This window comes from Stomoxys calcitrans, chromosome 2 (assembly GCF_963082655.1).
Source record: "Stomoxys calcitrans chromosome 2, idStoCalc2.1, whole genome shotgun sequence".
In the NCBI taxonomy this organism is placed as follows: domain Eukaryota; kingdom Metazoa; phylum Arthropoda; class Insecta; order Diptera; family Muscidae; genus Stomoxys; species Stomoxys calcitrans.
This window is the reverse complement of record NC_081553.1, coordinates 179,600,112-179,619,106: the sequence shown is the minus strand read 5'-3', so window position 1 is coordinate 179,619,106 and position 18,995 is coordinate 179,600,112. Positions and strand designations below refer to the sequence as shown.

General features: G+C 39.2%; 1 protein-coding gene across 1 annotated transcript in view; it reads left to right on the top strand.

Moving 5' to 3' along the window:
* LOC106086113 (irregular chiasm C-roughest protein) overlaps positions 1–18,995 on the top strand; it is a 1,171,308-nt gene that overhangs the window by 827,908 nt on the left and 324,405 nt on the right. Inside the window, exon 5 of the mRNA XM_059363383.1 lies at positions 4,307–4,434. Within this exon, the coding sequence (XP_059219366.1) occupies positions 4,307–4,434 (128 nt within the window). The remainder of the gene's footprint in view (positions 1–4,306; positions 4,435–18,995) is intronic.

Below are 18,995 nucleotides of genomic sequence, written 5' to 3'. Positions count from 1 at the left end.
CAAAAAGGGGACCTATGCTCATTATTTTCTTTCTTATACCCTCCATCATGGGATAGGGGTATACTGATTTCGTTATTCCGTTTGTAACACCTTGAAATATTCATCTAAGACCCCATACAGTATATGACATTTTAAGTCGATCTAGCCATGTCCATCTGTCCATCAGTCTGTCTCTCGAAAGAACGTTAACTTTCAAAGGGGTAAAGCTAGGCCCTTGGAATTTTCCATAAATACTTCTTCTAAGTGTGGGGGCCACCGTAGCGCAGGGGTTAGAATGTCTGCCTATGACGCTAAACGCTTGGGTTCGAATCCAGGGGAGGCCATCAGAAAAAATTTTTTGCGGTGCTTTTCCCCGCCTAATGCTTGCAACATTTGTGAGGTAGTATGTTATGTAAAACTCCTCTTCAAAGAGGTGTCGCTCTGCGGCACGCCGTTCGGACTCGGCTATAAAAAGGAGGCCCATTATCATAGAGCTTATACTTGAATCGGACTGCGCTCATAGGTATGTGAGAAGTTTGCCCCTGTTCCTTGGTGGAAAGTTCATGGGCAAAATTCGCAATTCCTATCAAACGTGATTGAAATTTTGCACATGTCATTGGGGTATTACTTCCAAAAACTGTGCAAAGTGTTATACCGACCTCCCGATATGACTTCTTGAGCCTGTTACCCAATTTGGCTGAAATTTCATAAAAAATTATTAATACTTTTTAAACCCACCACCGTAGGATAGGGGGTATATCCATTTAGTCATTCCGATTGCAACACATCGAAATATCAATTTCCTACCCTACAAAGTATATATATTTCGAATCGTCATAAAATCCTAAGACGATTGAATTATGTCCGTGTGTCTGTCCGTCCGTCTGTTGTAATCACTCTAGAGCCTTTAAAGATTGAGATATTGAAATTTGGCACATATACGTCTTTTTGATGCATGCTGGTAAAGTTCTTGAACGGGCCAGATCGGACCATATTTGGATATAGCTGCCATATAGACCGATTTTCCGATAAAAGGTCTAATGCCCATTAAAACTTAATTTTTCATCCGATTTTGCTGAAATTTGGAAAAGTGAGTAATTTTAGCCTCCTGACACTCGACCCAAATATGATTCAGATCGGAATATATTTAGATATAGCTACCATATAGACCGATCTTCTGATAAAGGGTCTGAAGCCCATAAAAGCTTTATTTATTAAATGATTTCGCTAAAATTTAAAACAGTTGGTTATTTTAAGCCTCCTGACATCTGACTTAAATATGGTTCAGATCAGACTATATTTAGATATAGCTGCCATATAGACCGATCTTCCGATAAAGGGTCCGAAGCCAATAAAAGCTTTATTTATCACCCGATTTCGCTAAAATTTGAAACAGTGAGGTTAAGGGGAGGTTAAGACCTCCCAACAGCCGACATAAATTTGGTTCTGATCGGACTTTGTTTAGATATAGCTGCCATATAGACCGATCTGACGATAAGGGGAGTGAAACCCATAAAAGCTTTATTTTTTAACCGATTTAGCTAGAATTTAAAACAGTGAGTTATTTTTAGCCTCCTGACAGCCGACCCAGATATGGTTCAGTTCGGACTATATTTAGATATGGCTGACATAAAGACCGATTTTCCGATAAAGGGTCTGAAGCCCATAGAAGCTTAAATTTTTTGCCGATTTCGCTAAAATTTGAAACAGTGTGTAGGTTAAGACCTCCCAACAGCCGACCTAAATATAGTTCTGATCGGACTATATTTAGATATAGCTGCCATATAGACCGATCTGCCGATAAGCGGAGTGAAACCCATAAAAACTTTATTTATTACCCGATTTCGTTGAAATTCGAAACAGTGAGTTTTTCTGAGCCTCACGATATCCGACCTTTATATGGTTCAGATCGGTTTATAATTGGATAAATCTGCCAAAAAGACCAATATTTTGTTCTACAAATTTGAATAGTAACATTGAGTGGTCTAATACTCCATGTCCGTGCTGAATTTGTGTGCTTAAGTTATCCAATTTTATTCGGATTGTGACGAGATGGAGTTAACATATATACCCGAAATGGTGTGTATCCAAAGTTCGGCCGGCCGAACTTAATGCCTTTTTACTTGTTATACCCTCCACCATAGGATGGGGGTATACTAATTTCGTCATTCTGTTTCTAACACCTCGAGATATGCGTCTGAGACCCCATTAAGTATATATTGGGTTGCCCAAAAAGTAATTGCGGATTTTTTAAAAGAGAGTAAATGCATTTTTAATAAAACTTAGAATGAACTTTAATCAAATATACTTTTTTACACTTTTTTTCTGAAGCAAGCTAAAAGTAACAGCTGATAAGTGACAGAGAAAGAATGCAATTACAGAGTCACAAGCTGTGAAAAAATTTGTCAACGCCGACTATATGAAAAGTCCGCAATTACTTTTTGGGCAACCCAATATATTCTTGAACGTCAAAGTATTTTAAGTCGATCTAGTCATGTCCGTCCGTCTGTCCGTCCGTCTGTCGGTCTGTCCGTCCGTCTGTCCATCCGTCCGTCTGTCGAAAGCACGCTAACTTTCGAAGGAGTAAAGCTAGCCGCTTGAAATTTTGCACAAATACTTCTTGTTAGTATAGGTCGGTTGGTAATGTAAATGGGCTATATCGGTCCATGTTTTGATATAGCTGCCATATTAACCGATCTTGGGTTTTGACTTCTTGACCCTCTAGAGAGCGCAATTCTCATCCGATTGGAATGAAATTTTGCACGATGTGTTTTGTTATAATATCCAACAACTGTGCCAAGTATGGTTCAAATTGGTCCATAACCTAATATAGCTGCCATATAAACCGATCTTGGGTCTTGACTTCTTGAATCTCTAGGAGTCGCAATCCTTATCCGATTGGAATGAAATTTTGCATGACGAGTTTTGCTATGACTTTTAACAACTGTGCCAAGTATGGTTCAAATCGGTTCATAACCTGATATAGCTGCCATATTAACCGATCTTGGGTTTTGACTTCTCTACCCTCTAGAGGGCGCAATTCTTATCCGATTTGACTGACATTTTTCACGTGGTTTTTTGTTATGACTTCCAATAACTGTGCTAAGTATGTCGCAAATCGGTATATAACCTGATATAGCTGCCATATAAACCGATCTGGGATCTTGACTTCTTGAGCCTCTAGAGGGCGCAATTCTCATCCGATTTGGCAGAAATTTTGTACAACGGCTTCTCTCATGAGCATACGTGTCGAATATGGTCTGAATCGATCAATAGCTTGATACAGCTCCCATATAAACCTATCTTCCGGGTTTGCTTCTTGAGGCCCTACAAGGCGCAGTTATGAGTTCTACAATGTTCTGCATTCATTTATGGTCCGAATCGGACTATAACTTGGTATAGCTTTAATGGCATAACAGTTCTTATTCAATATTCTTTGTTTGCCTAAAAAGTGGTATTGGGCAAAAAACTCGAAAGATGCGATCCATGTTGGAGGGTATATAAGATTCGGCCCGGCCGAACTTACGACGCTCTTACTTGTTTATATTGGCTTTTTTGGAGAATGCCCTCCATATACATGAGGCAGTCGGTCCTGGACTGATGTTTTTACTTGATTTGTTTGTCGTTTCTAAAACCATGGCCAAAAAAAAAAAAAATCGAATTTTCCTTTATTCTATGAATGAGGTCTAGTTATAATATTATTTACAAACCCCAAACGGCTAACCATAGACACCTCATGCATCGTTTTGCCATCCACAATTTTTCTAAAATCTGTCTTCTGCATTGAATTTTCAAGCCTCTGAAATTTAGTAAAATATTAAAAATCAAATACACCTTAATTGAAACCCAAATTCTCAGTGCTCCTTGCGCCAAAGTTAAGATATGAAAGAAATAAAGATAAATAAATATTTGGCTGTTATATTTATTGTCTTTAAATTAATAACGTGTTGCCTCTTGCCCAAAGACATTCGCGTGCAAAAACTCCTCCCAATGATATAAAAACGATGATAATTTAATTAAAAATGAATTGCTGCTACAATGTAATGCCTCCCTTTGGAAGCCCAAGTTTTTTCTCTTTCAACATGCCCACGTAGCAATTTAAATGAAATAAATATTCCTGGTAACCATAAAAAATTAAGAAAAAAAAAATATACCGAGAATAAGAAGAAGCGTAAAATAACTACTTTTTAATTATGTAGACAACAACAAGGGCGGTGGTATGTTAACAACACTGCACCGCATTGTCCTTTGTCTCGTCGTCGTTTGTTTCTACCTTTATGTCCCACTTTTGAAATAACGTTGTGTTGTTTTTGTATTGCATTTCCAGGAATCCATTGCTTTCAAAGATTCGCCGAACAGCCCAAGTACTCTGAAGTGAATCCGGGTCAGGACGCTCTATTAACGTGCAAAGTTATCGATAAACGGGGCACATGTTCATGGCAAAAGGACAACAAGGTATGTATTGAGTTTACCAACCAACCAACCAATCTCTTCCCCCCTACCCATAAATAATGTAGACCGAATTTGTTCAACAACAACAGCAAAGGTATCGATACATCTGAAGTAGTGTGCTGCAGTTAAGGAATTACCAAAGTGAGCCATTTTCATCATACCGACGAACTTTTGTTTTATCTTTAACAGAGACTTTTATTATTTTTTTGGCAAAAGAAGGCCAAACATAGATAAACAGTTGATAAAAGTTAAAACAACGCTGCTGCCTTTGTTTTTCTTGGTAATCCAGAAGGACCCACAATTGTTCCTCTGCTGATTTCTTTAGTTCATGCACAAGGCTCTTTACACACAAAAAAAGGCACATCAATTATTAATGATGCCTATGTCGTTGCCCCACTGTGTCGGTGTTGAGCTTTTCCTTTCTTTGTTGCTTGATTGTTGTCGTTCACTTTCGTAGTTTTCTTGGAAAATAAATAACAGCAAAAATGAAAGTTCTAACAGCTGTCTTTAAAATGTATGAATAAAATTTATTCCTGGCAGCTGAATAGGATAAAGGAAAATGGGTCAAACTAAATAGCTGAGTGAAATGTGTTCGAGGAAACGTATTCAAAAAAAAAAAAAAGCAAAATTGATATCCGTCAATTTTGAAAAGGAGGACATAAATAAATCGAAATTCCAAGAAAGAAACTAATGGCGGGAAAATTTTGTTCCCCGACTTAAAGACTGTGCTCTATTTTAAACTCCTTAAGACTGCATAAAAAATTGGTTTTCAGCAGAATTTTTGCAATTTCAAAATATATAAAAACAAGTAAAAGCGTGCTAAATTCGGCCGGGCCGAATCTTATATACCCTCCACCATGGATCGCATATGTCGAGCTTTTGCCACGGTATCTCTTTTCAGGCAAAAAAAGAATAAAAGAAAAGAATTGCTAGGTAATTGGAACAATATCAAGTTATGGTTCATTTCGGACCATAATTGAAGTGAATATTGGAGACCATAGTAGAAGTCATTATGTAAAATTTCAGCCAAATCTAGTAAGAATTGCGATCGGTTTATAGGAGAGCTGCATTAGGCTATAAAGCGATTTATGTCATTTTCGACACGTATGTTAAAGGTCATAAGAGAAGCCATTGTACAAAATTTCAGCTAAATCGGATAATAGTTGCGCCCTTTAGAGGCTCAAGAAGTCAAGATCTCAGATCGGTTTATATGGCAGCTATATTAGGTTATGGACCGATTTGAACCATTCTTAATACAGTTGAAGCAAGTCATAACAAAACACGTCATGCTATATTTCCGCCAAATCGGATGGAAATTGCTCCCTGTAGAGGCTCAAGAAGTCAAAACCCAAGATCGGTTTACATGGCAGCTATATCAGGTTCTGGACCGATTTAAACCATACCCATCACAGTTGTTGAAAGTGATAATAAAACACCTCATGCTAAATTTCAGCCAAATCGGATAATAATTGCGCCCTCTAGAGGCTCAAGAAGTCAATATCCCAGATCGGTTTATATGGCAGCTATATCAGGTTCTGGACCGATTTAAACCATACTCATCACAGTTGTTGAAAGTCATAATAAAACACCTCATGCAAAATTTCAGCCAAATCGGATAATAATTGCGCCCTCTAGAGGCTCAAGAAGTCAAGATCCCAGATCGGTTTATATGGCAGCTATATCAAGTTATGGACCGATTTAAACCATACTCATCACAGTTGTTGGAAGTCGTGATAAAACACCTCATGCAAAATTTCATTCCAATCGGATAAGAATTGCGCCCTCTAGCGATTCAAGAAGTTAAAACGCAAGATCGGTTTACATGGCAGCTATATCAGGTTCTGGACCGATTTAAACCATATTCATCACAGTTATGGGAAGTCGTAATAAAACACTTCATGCAAAATTTCATCCAAATCGGATGAGACTTGCGCCCTCTAGTGACTCAAGAAGTCAAGATACCAGATAGGTTTTTATGGCAGCTATATCAGGTTATGGACCGATTTAAACCATACTCATCACACTTGTTGAAAGTCGTAATAAAACACCTCATGGAAAATTTCAGCCAAATCGGGTAAGAATTTTGCCCTCTAGCAGCTTAAGAAGTCAAAGCCCAAGATCGCATTATATGGCAGCTATATCAGATTAAGAACCGATTTACACCATACTTGGCTCAGCTGTTGGAAGTCATATCGAAACACGTCGTGCAAAATTTCATTCCAATCGGATAAGAATTGCGCCCTCTAGGCAGCTATATCAAAACGTGGACCGATATAGCCCATTTACAATCCCAACCGACCTATACTAATAAAAAGTATTTGTGCAAAATTTTAAGCACAAACAAGCAAATTGAAGAAGGATGTCGAAGGGCCTAATACAACTTACTGTCCCAAATTTCGTCGAAATCGGACAATAAATGCTCCTTCTATGGGACCAAAACCTTAAGTGAAGAGATCGGTCTATATGCAAATCTTGATCGATCTAGGCCAAATTGCAGAAATATGTCGAGGGGCATCGGACAATACATGCACCTTTTGTGGACTCAAAATCTTAAATCGAGAGATCCAAATCTGAACCGATCTGAGCCAAATTGTAGGAGGATTTCAAAGAGCCTAACACAAGTCACTATCCCAAATTTCGGCGACATCGGACAATAAATGAGCCTTTTGTGGGCCCAAAACCTTAAATTGAGAGATCGGTCTATATGGCAGCTATATCCAAATATGGACCGATCTGAGCCAAATTGCAAAAAGTTGTTGAAGAGCCTAACGCAACTCACTTTCCCGAATTTCGGCAAAATTGGACAATAAATGAGCCTTTTATGGGCTCAAGACCTTAAATCGATAGATCGGTCTATAAGGCAGCTATATCTAAATCTGGACCGATCTGGGCCAAATTTCAAAAAGTTTTCGAGGGGCTTAACACAACTCACAGTCCCAAATTTCGGCGACATCCAACAATAAATGTGCCTTTAATGGGCCTAAGACCTTAAATCGATAGATCAGTCTATAAGGCAGCTATATACAAATCTGGACCAACCTGGGCCAAATTGCAAAAAGTTTTCTAGAGGCTTAACACAACTCACAGTCCCAAATTTCGGCGACATCCGACAATAAATGCGCCTTTTAAGGGCCCAATACCTTACATTGAGAGATTGGTCTATATGGCAGCTATATCCAAATCTGAACCGATCTAGGCCAAAAAACAAAATGAAGTCGAGAGGCTCAACACAACTCTCTGTCCCAAGTTTCTGCAAAATCGGATAATAAATGTGGCTCTTATGGGCCTAAAACCGTAAATCGGCGGATCGGTCTGTATGGGGGCTATATCAAGATATAGTCTGATATAGCCCATCTTCGAACTTAACAAAATGTATATATGCCCATCCTTCGGTGGTGAGTATAAAATAATGTGGTCGTTTGAATGCGTAGCACTTCGTGTCAGCTACCTTGTAAACCATGCCCTGGAATTTGTTTGCGATCGAATCGATTAAGAATTGCGCACTCTAGAGGCTCAAGATATATGACTGGTAGATCGGATTATATGCGAGCTATATCAGTTTTTCAAGCAATTCGAACCATACTTGGTACATCTGTTGAATGTCATAGAACAGTTCGTCGCGCAAAATTTTAGCAAAATCTGATAAGATTTGCGCGTTCTAGAGTCTCAAGAATTATAACAGGGAGATCGGTTTATATGCGAGCTATATCTAAATATGGACCGATTTGACCCGTTTGAAGTGTTTGTGCAAAATTTCAAACGGCTAGCTTAACTGCTTCGGAAGGTGGACGGATAGATGGGATCGACTTACAATATTATTACGATCATGTATTGATGTATTTTATGGTGTCTTTGGCGAATATTCTGAGGTGTTACAAACAGAATGACGCAATTACCTATGGTGGAGGGTATAAGAATGCATGATATTTGCCTTGACTTTATGCGTTTTTACTTGACCTACACTTATTTTAAATTTTTTCACCTTATTCTTTAAAATTTCTTTAACATTTTCAGCTCAAATATTCTTATAAATATTTTAGAACCTGCAATCATTTTCCCAGTAAAATGGACAACTAAAATGTGCATGAGCCATGGTTGTTACGAGTCGTTGCCTACTCCATTGTTGTAAACATTTTCAAAGGAAACGGAAATAGTTCTTTGTAACTTGACATAAAATGTCTATAGCAGCTTGCCCAAAGGAGCCAACCATGGTTCTGTTGATTTCTGGCTGGAAGAAATTCTAAATAATTGCCTAATGAACAAAATAACAAAAGAGTTTCCGATGAAATGTCTCTGGAAGTATTGTATATAGCAACAACATTTGCCTATACTGTCATTAATTGACCTACATTCACCAGTGTTCATTCACCACCCTGCTGCATATCCAGGGATAAGTGTTAAAGCAATTACCTGCAATATTTAAATTTCATGTAAAAGAAATCCTATGCGATTTCTTAAATAACATTTAAACCTTTAAAGCATTTAAAGTTTATTCTCTTAATAAGGCGAGGCAATGTCATGGTAAGCTTCTTTACAAAAATCCCCTTAGTAAAAGAATGTCCTTTTCAGTCCTCAGTTCACAACAATGGTCTCGTTTTCAAGCCATTGATAAATCAGCAAAAACAAGTAAAAAGGCGTTAAGTTCGGCCGGGCCGAACTTTGGATACCCACCACCTCGGGTATATATGTAAACCAGCTTTCATCAAAATTCGGTGAAAATTTCATACCTTATGACCCATATCAGTTATATCAAAACATGTTCCGATTTGGACCAAATACTAATAAGTACAGTAGCTATATCTAAAAATTAACCGATCTGAACCATATACGACACGGATGTTGAAAAGTCTAACATAAGTTACTATGTAAAATTTCAGTGAAATCGGATTATAAATGCGCTTTTTATGGGGCAAAGACTTTAAATCGAGAGATCGGTCTACATGGCAGCTATATTCAAATCTGGATCGATCTGGGCAAAATTGAAGAAGGACGTCGAAGAGCCTAACTAAACTCACTGTCTCAAATTTCGGCGACATCGGACAATAAATGCGTCTTTATGGCCCCAAAACCTAAAACCTAGATATCGGTCTATATGGCAGCTATATCTAAATTTGAACCGATATGTGCGATATTGCAGATATATGTCAAGGGGCTTAACTTGACATACAAATTTCGGCGACATCGGACAATAAATGAGCATTTTATGGGCCCAAAACCTTAAATCAAGAAATCGGTCTATATAGCAGCTATATCCAAATCTGAACCGATCTGGGCCAAATTGAAGAAAGATGTCGAGGGGCCTAACGCCACTCACTGTCCCAAATTTCAGCAAAATCGGGTAATAAATGTGGCTTTTATGGGCCTAACACCATAAATCGGAGGATCGGTCTATATGGCAGCTATATCCAAATCTGAACCGATCTGGGCCAAATTGACAAAGGATGTCGAAGGGCCTAACACAACTCACTGTCCCGAATTTCAGTGGAATCGGATAAAAGATGTTGCTTTTATGGCCCTTAGACCCTAAATCGGAGGGTCGGTCTATATGGCAGCTATATCCAAATCTTGACCGACCTGAGCCAAATTGACGAAGGATGTCGAAGGGCCTAACAAAACTCACTTTTCCAAATTTCAGCAAAATCGGGTAATAAATGTGGCTTTTATGGGTCTAAGACCCTAAATCGGAGGATCGGTCTATATGGCAGCTATATCCAAATCTGAACCGACCTGGGCCAAATTGACGAAGGATGTCGAAGGGCCTAACACAACTCACTGTCCCAAATTTCAGCAAAATCGGATAATAAATGTGGTTTTTATGGGCCTAAGACCCTAAATCGGCGGATCGGTCTATATGGGGGCTATATGAAGATATAGTCCGATATAGCCCATCTTCGAACTTAACCTGCTTATGGACAAAAAAAGAATCTGTGCAAAATTTCAGCTCAATATCTCAATTTTTAAAGACTGTAGCGTGATTTCAACAGACAGACGGACAGACGGACGGACATGCCTAGATCGTCTTAGATTTTTACGCTGATCAAGAATATATATACTTTATAGGGTCGGAAATGGATATTTCGATGTGTTGCAAACGGAATAACAAAATGAATATACCCCCATCCTTCGGTGGTGGGTATAAAAAAACACAAAAAAATTCTCCAAATTGTTGATGTTTATGTCATTCTCTGCTAACGAATTTTCAACTAAAAGGTCCTTAGTAAATAGTATAAGGCTATCACTTGGACCTAATACGCATACGCATACATCGACTCCAGCTTATCTGGCTGTTGGGTCTGTTTGCTCGAGTATGTTGTTTGATTTTGCTTAATATGTGATAGGAATTTTTTAAAAGTTTTTTCTACCTTTCATATATTGTTGGCAAATCTTTTGTTGCCTCTGTGTTTGTCATGGGTGTGCCTCTGTGTTTGTATGACTATGCGTGTGTGTTCTGGGAAATATGTTCAGAGAACCCCTTTAACAACTTATGTGGTGTATGTAATGGCAACGTAATAAGCTTAAGTTGAAGCTGTTTACCAGGTTCATCGTTGATATTGAGGTTGCTGCTGCCTTTGGCCTTTTCTCATTCATGCCTTTGGTCATTTCTTCATCTGTGAATGGCTTTTAACTTTTAAACCAATAACAGTTTTTTTTTTCTTTTTTTCTTTCGAAAAAATGGGTCAAATGAGGTACTTTTGTAGTACAATACCATGGTTCTTAGATTTTTTTAAATCACACTTTTATGGGGTTAAAGTATATGGGCTATACATTTAAAATATCGCGGCATTCGGCACTGGTGTTGTGGACACTGACAGCCCCGCAGTGTCACATGGGCTAGGCTACCTTTAACAGCCTTTAGTGAGACAGTGAGATAATATGGACCGTGAAAACCATATCTTATATATAAAAATCAATTTGTGTTTGTTTGTGTGTTCCTTATAGACTCAGATAATGATCCCGCGGTGAAAATAGGGTACTAAATTTTTTGATATCTGAAGGGGGAGCGGACCCTCCCCCTTACCCTAATTTTCAGAAACGCCAGATCTCGGAGATGGATGTTGCGATTTAAGCGAAATTTTGTGTGCTTTCTTATAGTAACCAACAAACAAAAATTTGATATTTAAATTTCGGATGGGGTACCTAGGTGGGCTGCCCCACCCTAAAACCTACCAAACATATATTTAGACCAATCACGACAATATAGGACTCAAATGAAAGGTATTTAAGATAAGAAAACGTATCTGATATCCAATTGTCGGACCAAGTGCTAGGGGGACCACCCCAACCCCCAAAACACCCTAAATCGGACACATTTACCAGCTATGGCAATATGGGATTCAAATGAAAGGTATTTGCGAGTAAAATGCGAATCTGATATCCAAATTTGGGACAAAGTTTCCCTTCCCCAAAACACCCCCCAAACAAGACTTATTTACTGACCATGGCAATATGGGGCTTAAATAAAAGGAATTTGAATGTAGAATACGAGTCTGATATAAAGATGTGGGACCAAGTGTTTGGGGGGCCGCCAAACCACGAAAACATGCCTCAAAGAAGACAAATTTACGACTACAACAAATGGGATTCAAATGCAATACCTTTAGAAGAAAATCACGAATCTGATATCACTGTTCGGGAAAATTGTCTATGGGGCCACCCCACGCCCATAACACTACCCAAATAGGAAGTATTTGCTGACCATTGCAATATGAGGCTCAAATAATAGGTATTTTAAAGTAGAACACGAATCTGATATATGTGCAAAGCCAAGTCATTAAGTTGCCGCCCCATCCACCAAACCACCTCCCAAACCGTTCATGTTTGCCGACTAGGGAAAAATGGAGCTCAAATGAAGTGTATTTGGGAGTAGACCATGAATCTGATATCAACATTCGGCACCAACTGTCTAGGGAACGTCCCACCACCATAACAAACCCCAAGTAGGATGTATTTGCTCACCAAGACAATTGGGGTCTTCAAGACAGTGGTGCTCGATATGCGTAGTTTTTAGGGCCCTTACCACAAACCGGACAAATTTGCTGGCTTTTTCAATAAGGGGTTTAAGTGTTTTGTATTTGAGATTAGAAAACGAAATTGATATCCAGTTTTGAGGCCAATGGCAAGATAGGGTTCAAATACATGAGAATAGAGCAAAAACAGCAATTTTTTACTTTAGGGGGCTCAAACAAAGGTATTTGGGAGCAGAATACGAATTTGATATCCAAATGTAGGACCATGTATTTTAGGCATCACCCCTTCCCCAAATCACCTCCCAAAGGTGCAGCCGCCTTAATTCCCACAGAGCTAGGATTGATGCCGACGTGCAAGATGTATGTCTCGATTGTAACCAGGGACCGCACGATACACGTCACCTGTTTAACTGCCCGGCCAGACCCACTCGACTCAGACCCAGATCCCTATGGACGCACCCCATCTTAGTCGCAGAGTTCCTGGGTCTTGACACTCAACAGAATCAAGCAGACGAAAGATAGAACACAATAAACTGCTACAACAAGAACAACCTCCCAAAGGGTAAGGTTGCTGATATTTGTTCAGGGCCAAGTGTTTTAGGGACCACCTCACCCCCGAAAACACCCCTAAATAAGGCATCATGAGAATATCGGACTGAGTTTGATTTCGATAAAACGAAATGAATGCCATCAACTCCCAACTATACTGCCAATAAGATTTTCAACTGACTCTCTTTGGATTCTTTCAAAGGCTGGTGTCACTACTTCCGTCGAGCGACCTATGAAGTCGATGTCGTCGGCATAGGCGAGTAGCATGTTTTTCTTGTGATTACTGTGCCATATCTAATCACATCTGGATCTCGTATAATCTTCTCCAGCAAAAATTTAAGAAGATCACACGATAAGCTGTCTCCTTGAATGGCTTGGAGTACAAAATGTTTCCTATTCTTACTGAGGAATGTGTGTTCAGCAAGTGTCATCCTAAATATTGCAGGAATACCAAACTCAGACATGTCTTGAAATACCTTTGAACGTATAGGGCTATCGAAAGCGGCCTTGCAGTCAACAAAGAGATGGTAGGTGTTGATTTGAGCTTCTCGGGTTTTTCCAGGATTTGGTGTAGTGTGAATATCTGGTCTATGGTGGATGAAACAGGTATAAAGCCGCAGTGATAGGCGCCAATTGTCTCACTGACTTTATGTTTTAATCTTTCACACAGCACGCTCGAGAAGTTGGCTCACTGTTCTCCTTTCTTGTGTACAGGACATAGTATGCTGAGGTTCCAATCATCGGGTATGCGTACAAGACAAGCTCATGCATAAGCCTTATCAGCGTGTCGCCTACGCTCTTAAATTGTTCAGTGGGTAGTCCGTCGGTTCCTGCTGCCTTGTTGTTCTTTAGTCGGGTCACTGCTACTTGGACCTCATTCTGACCAGGAGGTCAACATTTTATGCAATCATCATTGTTTGGTTCTGCAGCAACCTTTTCGCCGGCATCGTCGGACACTATCAGCTTTCGATGTCCTCAGTATACTTCTGTATCAGTTACCAGATTTCCTTCATTTCTCTCTGCAGGAGGTTGTACCTGTACCAAAGCCATCGGTTTGATGTTTAATTCTTTGGTAGAATTTCAGGACTTCATTTTGACTCCTATACATCTCAATCCGCTCACACTCACATCTCACGGAATATACGTTTCTCCTTTCGCTCCTTTTTTCCCGATACCTCTCCTTCATCTGGCGCGTTGCTACTGATTGCAGGATTGCTTTGTATGCTGCATTCTTGGCTTCAGTATCTTTCGAGGCAGTACAGCTAGGGGCTTGAAATTTTTCACTTATACTTCTATAGTAGTGCAAGTCGATTAGGATTGTAAGTGGGCCAATCCGGCCCATATTTTGGTATAGCTGTTATATAAACCGATATTGGATCTTGACTTCTTGAGCCTCTAGAGAGCGCAATTCTTATCCGATTTGGCTGAAATTTTGTGCGAAGTGTTTTATTTTGACTTACAACAACCCTTCTGAGAATAGTCCAAAACGGTTCATAACCTGATAAAGCTTCCATATAAACCGATATCGGATCTAGACTATGAGCCGATAGAGGGCCCAAAATCCGATTTGACCCAAATTTTGCATTAAGTGTTTTGGTTTGACCATCAAGAACTGTCTCAAGTATGATCCAAATCGGTTCATAACCTGATATAGCTCCCATATAAACCGATCTCGGTTCTTGATTTCGTGAGCCTCTAGAGGGCGCAAGTAATATCCGATTTGGCTGAAATTCTGCATGAAGTGTTTTGGTTTGGCCGTCAACAACTGTGCCAAGTATAACTCAAATCGGTTCACAACTTGATATAGCTCCAATGTAAAGCGTTTCCCCGATTATACTTCTCGGGCCTCTAGAGGGAGCAATTTTTATCCGATATAACTGAAATTTGACACAACAAATTCTTGTAAGACCTTTAACATAAACCGATATCGGATCTTGACTTCTTGAGCCTCTAGAGGGCGCAATTCTTATCCGATTTGGCTGAAATTTTGCATGAAGTGTTTGGCTTTGACAGTCGAAAACTGTGCTAAGTACGGTCCAAATCGGTTCATAACCTGATAAAGCTCCCTGTAGAGGGCGCAAGTATTATCCCATTTGGCTGGAATTCTACATGAAGTATTTTGCTTTGATTGGCAACAACTGCTCCAAGTATGACTGAATTAGGTTCACAAATTGATATGGCTCCAATGTAAAGCGATCCCCCGATTATACTTCTTGAGCCTCTAGAGGCAGCAATTTTAATCCGATTTGACTGAATTCGACACAACTGCTCTTGTATGACCTTTAACATACGTGTTTAATATGACCATCAACAACTGCGCCTGGTATGGCTTAAATTGGTTCATAACCTGATACAGCTCCGACATAAACCGATTTCGTATCTTGACGATAGGGAGCGCAATAATTATCCGATTTGGCTGAAATTGTGCATGAAGTATTTGGGTTTGACCATCAATAACTGCGCCAAGTATGGCTTAAATCGGTTCATAACCTGATATAGCTCCGATATAAACCGATTTCGGATCTTGACTTCTTAAGCCGATAGAGGGCGCAGTAATTATCCGATTTGACTGAAATGTTGCATGAAGTGCTTTGGGTTTGACCATCTAAAACTGTTCCAAGTATGGCTTAAATCGGTTCATAACCTTGTATAGCTGTGATATAAACCGATTTCGGATCTTGACTTCTTGAGCCGATAGAGGGCGCAATAATTTTCCGATTTGACAGAAATTTTGCATTAAGTATTTTGGTTTGGCCATCAATAGCTGCTCCAAGTATGGCTCAAATCGGTTCACAAATTGATATATCTCCAATGTAAATCGATCCCCCGATCATACTTCTTGAGCCGATAGAGGGCGCAATTTTTATCCGATTTGGCACAATCAATTTTTGATCCGATTTGGCACACTGTATAACCTTTAGCATACGTGTTAAATATGACCTGAATCGGTCCATGACCTGATATAGATCCCATATAAACAGACCTCGCAATTTTATTTATTGAACCACTATAGGGCGACATTTTTATCCGATTTGGCTGCAACTTTTCACAAAGAATTTCCCTTTGGTCTCCATTAGCCAAACCAACTATGACCCCAATCGGTCCAGTACTTGGTATAACTGAAACAGCATAGCAATTCTTATCCATTATCCTTGACCAATACTCTCCTTGTTGTTTACTTGTTAGACCTGCACTTTATAGTTTTACTACCTTTGCTATTACCGAAATTTGTCTTTATCCCATTAAATGTAAGCCTTTTTGCTATCATTTTGACGCCCACAGAAAACTAGTCATTTTTAGCCAACTTGAGGTCTATATATGAATTTTATGATCTTCCATATGCCATACACACATTTCCTTGTAGACCCAAATACACACACATTTGTACATACACACATACTCCTATAGACTTTTGTAAGTTTTAAGTATGTGTGGGTTTCACCGTAATAGCTATGGTACGCGCTGTGCATATGTTATGGGTTTTAAAAATATTTAACATTCATGCAAATTTAAATGATTTGAAGAGCTTCAAGAGCTCAGACCCATTGTTTTTAGACTCCAACAGAATGTGTTTGCACATACAGATAATGTAAATACCCATACCCCAAACGCACACACACACACACACACAAACTGATGGTGACACTATTTTGTGGGTTGAAGGTTTCGTTTTGGGTAGTTTGAATGTTATTGTTGTTATTATTGTTCAGGACTAAAGGAGAACACGATGAAAAAAATAAAAATAATAAAACCTAAGAATAAACTCAATTTGTTGGAAGATAATCAAACTACAACGAAAGGAGGGAAGGCCTTACATACCTATAGCCAACATACATACAAACAAACAAAAACCAAAAACCAAGAGTAGCACTCAGACAGCCATATACGAGCGAGTACACAGCACCATAACAGCATTCAGCAACTTTGTTGCCATATTTGGGACCTTGGTCTTGTTGATGTTCCAAAAGGACATTCTAGTATAGGTTCATGTGCGTGTGTGTGTGTTTGGTTGTATGTTTTAGGGCTTATTGTATGTTGGCATGTAAATGTTGTTATTCAGTATTATTAGTAAAACACATGGAAAAAGTTACAGATTTTTTTTTCTTTAAACACATTTGCATTATTTCGTTGGTGTTTTCTTTTTCCCTCGTTATTGCTTTTGCTTTGAGAAGGGGGAAGAGAAGGATGCCCTTTGTATACCCCTACGTGTCTGGTTATTTGTATAATCGAAAAAAAAAAACTAAAAGCCCACATTCAATGGTATTGTCTCAGGTCAGGACCTGAATGTGTTTTACATGTGCTTTTGGGGGGCAAAAAGGATACGGTTCATCAAACTGACGGCTTGACAAATATATACGAAACATGTAACGATGTTCTTGTTGGAATGAAGTAAATTGAACATGTTTGTGTTCGTTCATCTAAGGGAACATTAAGAGAATTACAAAAATTTGTTGTAAATATTTTTGAATTGCACATAAAATAAATCTCCCTAACGATGCTCAAAGGACAAACAAAGAGAGTTTGTCTTTAACAAGCAAATAGTTTAAAGCAGCAGCAAATAAAATAAATACTAACTGGTCAAATGGATGCTATTGTACTAGCTAAGAAGAGGGCATTACTGTTTAATAAGTTCAACATGCCGGTGGTCGGATTCGACTAACTTTTTATTAGTTTTAAATGTTATGTGAAATTCGGTATAATTTTCCACCCCATCTTATAAGGGGGAGGAAAGGATTGCATCCACGAATTTTTGTCAAAGCTGATAAAAAACCGGAGACTCATCTTTATCCAGACATGCTTTGAAGGATAACATACATTAATGTTCCTTTTAGGGCTTTCTAGGCATAATAGATTTCACTTCGGCGTAGAACTACGGCAGCCATTGAACGGCTCTCTCATTACACATTGAAATATCCATTTACGATCCTATAAAGTATACATATTCTTGATCGTCGTAAAAATCTAAGACGATGTCCGTCCGTCTGTCTGTTGAAATCACGCTGCAATCTTGCTAAGTTCGGCCGGGCCGAATCTTGGGAATCCACCACCATGGATTCTGCTAAACTATGGGAGCTATACCTGGTTAAAGACCGATTTGGATAGTACAGCACAGTTTTTGAGAGTCATAATGTAACACTATGAGCAAAATTTCAGCCAAATCGGACAAAAATTGCGGCTTGTAAGAGCTCTAGAAATCAAATCGGGAGACCGGTTTACATGGGAGCTATAGCAGGTTATAGACTGATTTGGAGCGTACTTAGCATAATTGTTGGAAGTCGTAACAGAACACCGCATGCAAAATTTCAGCCAAATTGGACAAAAATTCCGGTTTGTAAGGGCTAAATAAGTCAAATCGGGAGATGGGTTTATATGGGAGCTATATCAGGTTATAGACCGATTTGAACCGTGCTAGGCACAGTAATTGGAAGTCATAAAAGAACACCATGTGCAAAATTTCAGCCTAATCGGACAAAAATTGCGGCTTGTAAGAGCTCTAGAAGTCAAATCGGGAGATGGGTTTATATCGGAGCTATATCAGGTTATAGACTGATTTAGACCGTACTAGGCACATTTGTTGGAAGTCATAACAGAACACCATATGCCAAATTTAAGCCAAATCGGACAAAATGGCGGTTTGTATGGGCTAAAGAAGTCAAATCGGGAGTTCGGTTTATATGGGAGCTATATCAGTTTTTTGACCGCACTTAACACAGTTGGTGGAAGTCATAACGGAACACTATGTGCAAAATTTCAGCCACTTCGGACAAAAATGGCAGCTTGTAAGGGCTCAAGAAGTCAAATCGGGAATTCGATTTATGTGGGAGATATCTCAGGTTCCTGACCGATTTGGACGGTGCTAGACACAGTAATGGGAAGTCATAACAGAACACTATGTGCAAAATTTTAGCCACTTCGGACAAAAATTGTGACTTCCAGGGGCTCTGGAAATCAAATCGGGAGATTGGTTTATATGGGAGCAATGTCTGAATCTAAACCGATATGGCCCATTTGCAATCCCCAATGACCTACCTCAATAGTTAGTATCTG